Source organism: Polyodon spathula, chromosome 1 (assembly GCF_017654505.1).
Source record: "Polyodon spathula isolate WHYD16114869_AA chromosome 1, ASM1765450v1, whole genome shotgun sequence".
Lineage (NCBI taxonomy): Eukaryota > Metazoa > Chordata > Actinopteri > Acipenseriformes > Polyodontidae > Polyodon > Polyodon spathula.
In genome coordinates, this window is record NC_054534.1 from 32,142,568 (window position 1) to 32,151,909 (window position 9,342).

The following is a 9,342-nucleotide window of genomic DNA, read 5'->3' on the forward strand; positions in this document are numbered from 1 at the left end:
CAAAACCAGTCCCTTCCTTCCCCCAGCAGAAGCCCGACACCTTGTCTGTGGGAACCTGCCTCTATCGGCTGTGATTGTGTTTTTAACACCTGTGCTCAAATTTGCTCTATATAGGGGAAATAGCACCGAGGATATTCAAAGGGTACTCTGAACTTCAGAATAACCAGATCTTATACTGTTTCCCCAGACAGACAGGGCTTTTGGCAGTGTGTGAGACTATAGGGGGAGAGATAGTTAAGGATGTATTCCTTCTTACTATAACAATTTAATTGTAAAATGGTCACGATGAATAGAATATTTAAAATCTTACACTCTAGAGTGTGTCCTGAGATCCTTGTTCATGCCTTTGCCACTTCTCACTTAGATTATTGCAATGCCATTTTTGCTGGCCTTCCTAGCCTTCCCTTCCTCTGTAGTCATTTACAGTTGGTACAAAATGCAGCAACTAGAATCTTGACGGGCACTAGACAGGCTGAACACGACTCCTGTTCTTGCGCATTTGCATTGGCTAATGCAAATGGTCATTCTTACATCATGGACCTTCTTAGCTCATACATCCCTGGGAGACAGCTTAGGTCTTCCAATTCAGGACTTCTTAAATTAATTTCACCTAAGTGTATCATTCTTGGTGGGCACAGTTTTAGATACATTACCCCTTCCTTATAGAACTCTCTGCCTAGCTGTATTTGAAATTCTACTTCAGTTTCTCTTAAAATGCACCTCTTTTTGGCTTCTTAGGCTCCCTAGGTTTTGAAATATAAACTGACATTGTGTTTGTCTGTATAGTCTGTTTTGTTTGTCTCTTTGTTTTGGCTACCAGGGCCATGTCCTGTGTTTTGTTTGTCTCTCCCCTTTTATTTTCTGTGTAATAAACGGTGCAGCAGCACGATTTCAAAAACCTGCGTTCTTTGTTGGTTCCTGTTTCTAGTCTGATGTCACCCACTACAGCCGTCTTTGTGACAGGGATGTAGCGAGGTGATCTGTTCCTTTGTTATGGTTAACGCTGACCCAGAAGAAGAACCGTGTTATATATCGTGAGTGTTTTCTTTGTTTTGTTGTGTTTAATTATATACTTGTTTGTTGTTATTAGACGGCTAACAAGATCCAGAGTCGTTGCTACAGGCCAGCACAAACCCGGACAACAGTGCACTGCACTTGTTTCACGATTAATTGCATTTTCACAACAAGCACTACAGCACTCACGTTGGACTTGTGGCCGTGTTTACATATTGTGTGTGTATTAAAGACTGTGTTTATTATCTTGGGACTGAACCCAGTGGTTTCGCTCAGCAATACGCATTGTTGTGTATTGCAGTTAACATTATTATTTACTGTTGTCAAGTGACGATGGACTGCAAAATAAACCATCATTTCACTAGTAACATTGTTGTTGTCATTCTGTTGAGCACTGCATCAACTCTACACCTACTCACTGCAAATCGTTTTGCCACAGATGCATATCTTTGCAAATGGTTAAACATATAGGAATGGTTCTCCATGTTTAACACCTGGAAAACTTAAAAAATCGAAACTATTAACATGCCTGATTTCTGCAAATGAATTTTTCAAGCCATGCATTTTAAAGAGTTCTCTATTTCTACCACCCTGCAATACAGCTTTATTTAAACACGTCTCCAACTAGAGGATCAACTTTATATATTTAGTAAACAGATAACACTATGTAACACAATTTTTGTCACATAAAGTCAGAAAAAAACAACATATGAATCCAAATTAACATGTATTTATACTAAAGTAATACAAAAATGACTACAAAAGATTTAGAAGTAAGTAGTTTTTCGAGATTTACAATTATACTGTAAAAAAAATAATTGTTACATGGTGTAATGTATTAAATATAATTTGAAAGGATTATGAGGGCAACCAAGTAAATTACATTTCAAAATGAACTATGTATGTAACATTATTCTCTGCATATCTTTACATTTTAATTTGATCTAACAATAATGAAACGAATGCTGACATTTCTGGTAATTCTTATTAGACTTATGTGTGAAAACCTCAACTCATATTTGAACATACAATGTGGAGACCAAAAGTATTACCAGAATTACTTAAAAAAACAAAACAAAAAAAAACAAACAAAAAAAAAAAAAAAAAAAAAAATTGAAATTTCCACTTGTGGTTGCAGCTGCACATGATAAACAGGGACAACAGTTTGCCTCTTCCTCTTACAAAATAGACAAAAACAAAATAGACAAAAATAAAATTGCATCTAGTGCATTTATAGCATGTTGGTTTTCTCATCTCCGCAGCATTTCCCCTATTTTTTAAATTGCGGGCTTGACCCTGCTTTGCTTGTGTGCCTGGCACAGCCATGAGTGAGCAGGAAACCACCTACCCTGAGACACTTTTAATAGCATTTACAAAACACTGGCACAGGCAGGTCAGTTATGCTAGCATTTGATTTTGCACACACTTAAAGAGTAGCTTCAATGGCTTTTTACATTTGTTTTTATCTTACTTTCACTTACCTATTTCTGATATTTGCAATCGCTCTGAATAGTTCAGAGGGTCATTGCTCAAATACAGTGTGCCCTTATTGTATGGCATATGGTCGTCCAGGGTGTCCTTGGCTCACTGCGCACCAGCGACCCCTGTTTTCTGGCCGGGCGCCAGCGGGCTTGCCTGTTAACTGACCGGGAGCTGCGTTGTCTCCTACGCTGTAGCTCCTGGGCGGCTGCATGGTGAATCCGCACTGTGTAAAGAAGCGGTCGGCTGACGGCACACGATTCGGAGGACAGGGGTGGTAGCGGTGAGCCGAGCATAAATAAATAATAATTGGCCATTTCAAATTGTGAGTAAATAAAAAAAAAATTATTCGCAACGACTAAATTAAAAAAAAAAAAAAAAGTGATTTGGAAGCAAATTCATTTTCTCATACATTTCACAATTGTGGGTTCACAAAAACAAACATTTTTAGTTAACAAGTGGATTCCATTCATTCAACCGAATCACTTGAATTTGTCTTGAGACAACTTGGATGCTAAATTAAAAAGAAAAGAACCCGGATTATGAATCCTTTACTCAGTAATGTAATCATTTAAATTTCTGGATGATAGCCTCAGGGATGTAGTTATCCTAAATTTTGTGTATTAGGAGTCTAATTTAATCCTAAACTGAGTTCAGATCCCTAGCTTTACAATGCACTTTTTGTCTTGGCTTCCTGGGTATGTACCACCCTGCATCTCTTTCTTGTACAACGTGGGAGCATAGCATGCTGGGTACCTGCAGCACAGCAGTCAGAATGTGTGGACAGCTATCACCAGTAAAAGGCAAGCATGCATTTCATACCGTAGATATGTATTAGCAATAGCAAATGAATATATTGTACATTTATAATGAAGTTTTAAAATCCCTGAAGAATTCCCTTTAAATTAAAAAAAAAAAACATACACAAGAGCCAGTCGTTGCTTATCCTATTTATGCCATTCTGCTCTCATTCATGTGATTCTATATATTACATTAACAAAATATTTTAACACCTGTGGTGAAGACAAAGGGATATTCCCCTGACTTCAAATTTGAGAAGGAAACCCAGATGTCCTGTAACAGTAATACAGTAAAGACTAAGAAAACTTTTATGAATAGTGATTACTTGGGGGTATTCATGAAGCAATGAAGGGTATTTGCTATTTTAAAGTACAGGATAGAGACACAAAGATTTGAAGCTGCTGTTTAGTTTTTTTTCAGTACAGTAAGCACTTTCTGTTCCTCAACATGCACTAGTAAAGATGTTGCAACTTTAAATGAAGCTTTGTCCACCCATCAGTACTCAGATTTTATCAATCTTAATTTCAAAGGTTAGCATTAAAGTATGCCACACTTTAGGAGTTATTTCATTAAATTTACAGAAAATCAGTCCTACAAAATAAGCAACATAAATCAAAGACTAAACATTGTTTTCCACTGGTACCATTTTCCTATTTATTACATACTGTGTCACTAAAATAAGGAACAAAACTGAATTCATGCAGGTGTTGCATTCCCAGTAGGAAATGCAGTATACAGTATTTAAACAACATCTACCCCATTGTGTTACACACTGTTGCTAGTGTGTGCTTTTTATTTTTGTAGTTTCATTTAAAACTAGAAATGGGAGTTTTTGTGACTGAAAACAAAGAATCCCAGGTAGCATTATCTAAGGGGAATGTCATATCAGATCGAATGAGGGGTAAGCATGAAGTCAAATGAAAAGGTGAAAAAAGAGTGAGGTTGCAAATAACGTGACTGTGAAAAGGTTAATTTCTACTGGACACCACCTGTAATTGAACTTTAGAGAGAAAGATAGAATAAAGCCTGTAAAGACACTATCTGAAAGTGAGTGGTCGGTATCATGAATATGGTCAGAAGTTTTTAAAAGTGTCTCTCTGTAGACACAACTTCAAAAGTCACAGGACCTCAGTATGGAAACCATATTATTATTAGGTCAAAGGTAAACGTCATGGTCATGAACACATTTAACATGCAGATTATATATAACCCTGCAAATATGAAGTCACTATCTCAAATGGGTTCGGAGAGACAAGGCTGTGACATTGTAGCGATGACAGCTTTGCCTGGCAGATTTTTCAGTCAGACAGGTAGACATAATCAGGTGTCCCAAGATTATGATAGACTAAAGACGTTTCAGCACAATTGGAAAAGTGGTGCTCTAGCTATATTAAAAACTGGAAAATTACATAAAGAAACACTGTTGTGAGACAGGCAAACAGCCTCCGTATTCCCGGAGATTATAATTCACGGGGCGAGAGACGGGGCTGGAGTGAAAGGTCATTACTTGGAGAGGTAGTTTGAGGAGTGGCCTCAGGGGATAGGATAGGAAAGGAGAGGTTCCCGACCGATGGGAGCCTTCATGGCCAGAGGAGAGAGAGCGGCCTCGAAGGCATGCTGTTCTGCAGCCTCGGTAGCCAGAAAACAAATAAGATAGATTGGAGCGAAGGAGCCCACGACAGGGTCTGCGGAGCGGCAGTCGTGTAGGAGGAATAGGCTCTTGCGTTGAAAAACCTGGAAAAGGAATGATAGAATAGGGAGCTGGAAATAGAGCCCAGTCTTAGTTTGAGGAGGACAAAGAGCAGGAGCTGCTAAAGACCGGCCGGGGGGTCCCTCTGACTCACACAGTGATACCTCCTCCTCAGTGGAGGCGTGGATGGCCCTGGCCATAGAGGGCAGGGAAGTGAGCCTCACTTACCCCCCAGAGGACACCTTGATGCAATGGCAGCATAGGAAGGAGGAGGGGAGGAGGGGGAGAAAACAAACTGAAAACGCTAGACAGCGAGTTGTGTGAGATTCAGACTTAAATAGGAAATAGGAGAAGACTGACAGGGAAAGCAGCGTGGAGCCCCATATGTCATCCTCCAAAATACGCCTATAGGCTAACACTTAGTTATATAACTTTTTTTTGTGACAATTGGACAACATGGTCTTCTATATATCTGCAAAACTCTGTGAGTCATGCGTACACTTTTATGACATAAGCATTCCCGGCAGGGGTTTACAGGAAAGAGCTTGCTGATAAAAAAATACTTTTCTTTATTTATCCACCTTTTCTGATGTTAAGCTGAGAGAGTTAGATTGCAACAGCGGAAAAGATAAGAGACCAGACCACACAGGAAGTATGGAATATATTAGGATACATTGTACACTCACAATGGGAGACAATCCGATGGTATCAGAAGTGTAATTTAGGTCTAGTTGTTTAAACTAGGAAATATGGAATGTTTTAATTGAGTATTAGAAAAGTGTGGAATGTGGCCAGGTGGGAATTGAATTATGTATAATCAATGAACCCCTGGCCACATCCTCTATAATCAATCTCTGCAATCTAATGAGAAAGCTACAATAGTACTATATAGTACATTACATTAGACAAAGGCTCAAATATTAATACTGGTAGTTAAACTGTTTGCTTGTCAAGGCAAATATCTTGAGTGCAGGTTTACACAGAATCAAGATGACTAATGAGTTCTTATAAAATGATCTTCAATAAAATAGCACTACAGTATGCAATGGTTATGTACTAAGCATCAGTGGTAACACAAGGGAATGTACAATTGTAGTTCTGGCTTTTGATATTGCCTATGTCTGCTATATACTGAATAACTGATGTCTTAGGATAAATGCATTTTTCCTGTGTATTAACATACAGTACAGTGAGGTAATCTCAATAAAAAAGGGCTGGGCCAATGTTGCTAACATCTCACTAGTTCTGCTTCTTAGAATATATAAATATGAGGAGTCATTACATTTTTGTTGTATATGGTAAGACACACTCATTCTTGTCCCTTTGTATGCATTGTAAAATTTTGTATGAAATAATACATATTTAATCTAAATAATAGAAAAGGCTGAATGAACAATTACAAATGTTAATGTTATATATATATTAATATATATATATATATATATTATATATCTATATATATCTCTAATTTTTTAATATATATATTTTAGTATACTTTTGCATATACCAGCAAAAACAGTAAATTGGGCAAAACTATCCTGTTATATCCCTCTTAATTATTTCTAACTAGTTTTGTATCCATGAGTTTATTTTAATTTTCCAAACCAGAGAAAATATAAATACGAAGGCTCTAGCGACTCATCACTCGCCTGGGGAATACGTTTCTCAAGGTTTACTTTGGGCGTTCTCAGAGTAAAGTGAATTCCTCTGATAAACATTGCAGTGCATCCAGATCATGCTCTCCTGCAACAAAGTATGTTTTTTATTTCCAAAATACACCATTCTTTTTTTCAGTCAAAGCACTGTCAATGCTGTATGAGGTATCTGAATGCACTGCACTGATTATAATGGAAGTTCCAGAATGAAAAAAAAGAGAAAGAGTTATATTCCTCAGGTGATTTATGATCCAGTTTGAATAAGAATAGTAAAACAATTGTGATTTGGTTGAAAAATATATTGCTGCAATGCTGAAAACATGGGATACAGCAGAGGTAAAATAATGTGTTTCTTGCAAATACTGCAGGATGTTCTGTAAGTGACAAATCAGTACCAGGTTTTATTCAAATTAAAAACAAACACAGTTGCTAATGTATTTATTTGAATGGCTTCCAGCCTCTCAGTTGCTGTTCTCCAATGACCCGAAATGTAAATGCATAACACAAACATCTGCTAAAATCAACCCAAAGACCTTCCATCACATTGAGATGATTCCCAAAGGTGCCCACTGTGACAAGGTCGAGATAATGTGAGTAGACAATGCACTTTAAACATGCTCCTTTCTATTACTGAAGCCTGCAGTGTAATATACCGTGACCCGGAGACAGGACATTTGTGGGAAAACACCAAGGTGATAAACAGTGTAGGCAGAGGTTAGGTTAATTAACATTTCTTATGTACATGAGCACAATGACTTCATCTTGTTTTTGCACAAGCGTGGGTGGCTGCTGCAAGAGTGTTAATATTATTGGGCTGGTAGATTTGGAGTGATGTTCTACTTAGGTTTGCTTTTACAGGTTGAAGATGGGGGATCAACAAAACTCATGTGAAATCAGTACAAATACTGTACTGAACTTTGTTTAAATATACATTCCCTTTGCACTAGACCATAACCACTTTGAAGTGGCATACCATACTTTCTTTTTAGAAAGGGAAACCATGCATTTGTTTTTCATAGTTCCTTTTTTTAGTGTGCAGAGCTATAAAGTACCATCTGCTGGTACTGACAGTTAATTTTGTGATAGAAAATATAACAATTTTCAGTATATAAAACAGTCTCTATGATGAAAAAAAAACATGTATTTTTTCCCCCATTATTAGAATCACCTTGAAAAACCAACACGTTGTCTGTGTGAACCCTGAAGCAATATGGATCCAACATGTTGTTAAGGTCCTTCTGCAGAGGTAGGTGTGCCTTAACGTACCATTATTAGTGAGAATTCCTTATCTGTGAAATAAAAGTTTTATTTTGTTAAAATAAAAGTTCTGTAGTTAAAACTAAACTGCAATAGCTGCTTCAGAATGTGGGTACATTCTTTAAAGTTAATTCTTTTTCTGAGGTAATACGACCAGTCTTACAAACAGTGTTCAACGTGGTTAATAATTAATTGTGTGTCTATTTTGTGCAGAAGAAACACCACTGCCGCCATAGATGAGAATCCCAAACAGCAACTGGGCAGTACTGAAGCAAATACAAAAGCATGACGCAACATCATTTTGTTCCCTGATACTACAGAATAATCTACTTCTTTTAATGATCCTCTATTACAAACAGGACCATTCAAATAGTAGTATGTAATAATTCTATGAAAAATTATTTTAATATTTGCTTCATGTGGGCCATATATAAACACATTTAAATAAGAAAAAAGTTGTATTGTTTTGAGACCATTTAAATCTTTGCTTTGTAAGAATAAAAACAAACTGAACAAAAAATCCTAGAAGTAATGTAAATGACTGACCGTAATGTACACTTTTTAAAGTAAATTGCTTTTCCGTTCCTATTCCCTATTTTCCCGTAACCATTCCCTATTTTGTCATTTTTTTAAATTAATAAACCAAATGTTTAAATAAATGTATTTGTTGACTGTAAAAATGCTATCTTTTTTAAAATTTATTCCTAGTAAACAGTCTCTTTTATCACCGTGTCAATATGGCATTGTTACCTGTTGTGTGAATTTTTCAATAAATTCTACAGACCAAACTTCAGTTACCCAAACAACCACAAAGACTATTTGAAAGTCATCGGGCTCTTAGCGATACAGTTAAAACAATGTGGCAGAGAAAAGGCTCATTTTTACAGGAAAGCGCTGAACTTTATGTAGGCATTGGCATATACTGCCGAATGTAGTCAAGAGGCTGTGTGATCCAGCCTCTTGACTACCAGCAGGTCCCAGGTTCAAATCCCACACTGACTCACTGTGTGACCCTGAGCAAGTCACTTAACCTCTATGTGCTCCAACTTTCGGGAGAGTCGTTGTTGTAAGTGACTCTGCAGCTGATGCATAGTTCACACACCATAGTCTTGTATCTTGTAAAGCGCTTTGTGATGGTGGTCCACTATGAAAGGCGCGATATAGAAATAAAGATTATTATTATCATACTAAAATGCTTTTCTCTTTACCATCACCCTACCAAAGTTAAGACCAGATACCAGGAAAAATAGCAAAATACTGTTTTGATTATATATATATATATATATATATATATATATATATATATATATATATATATATATATATATTCTCATATAGGTGACAATGAAGTCCACACCTTCATGCATGTGTGGATAATATTTAAATGTCAAACTATTTTAATTGGGCCATAAAGTTATATTATTATGGTATAAGCATCTGGTATTA

The 9,342-nt window shown here is 36.8% G+C and overlaps 1 protein-coding gene across 1 annotated transcript; it reads left to right on the forward strand.

Moving 5' to 3' along the window:
* Positions 1-2,862: 2,862 nt before the first annotated feature.
* On the forward strand, positions 2,863-8,982 carry LOC121295512 (interleukin-8-like). Its single transcript, XM_041220257.1, has 4 exons — positions 2,863-3,296; positions 7,097-7,229; positions 7,802-7,885; positions 8,110-8,982. The coding sequence occupies exons 1-4, from the start codon at positions 3,194-3,196 to the stop codon at positions 8,183-8,185; spliced, it is 396 nt and encodes a 131-aa protein (XP_041076191.1). The 5' UTR covers positions 2,863-3,193; the 3' UTR covers positions 8,186-8,982.
* Positions 8,983-9,342: the final 360 nt, after the last annotated feature.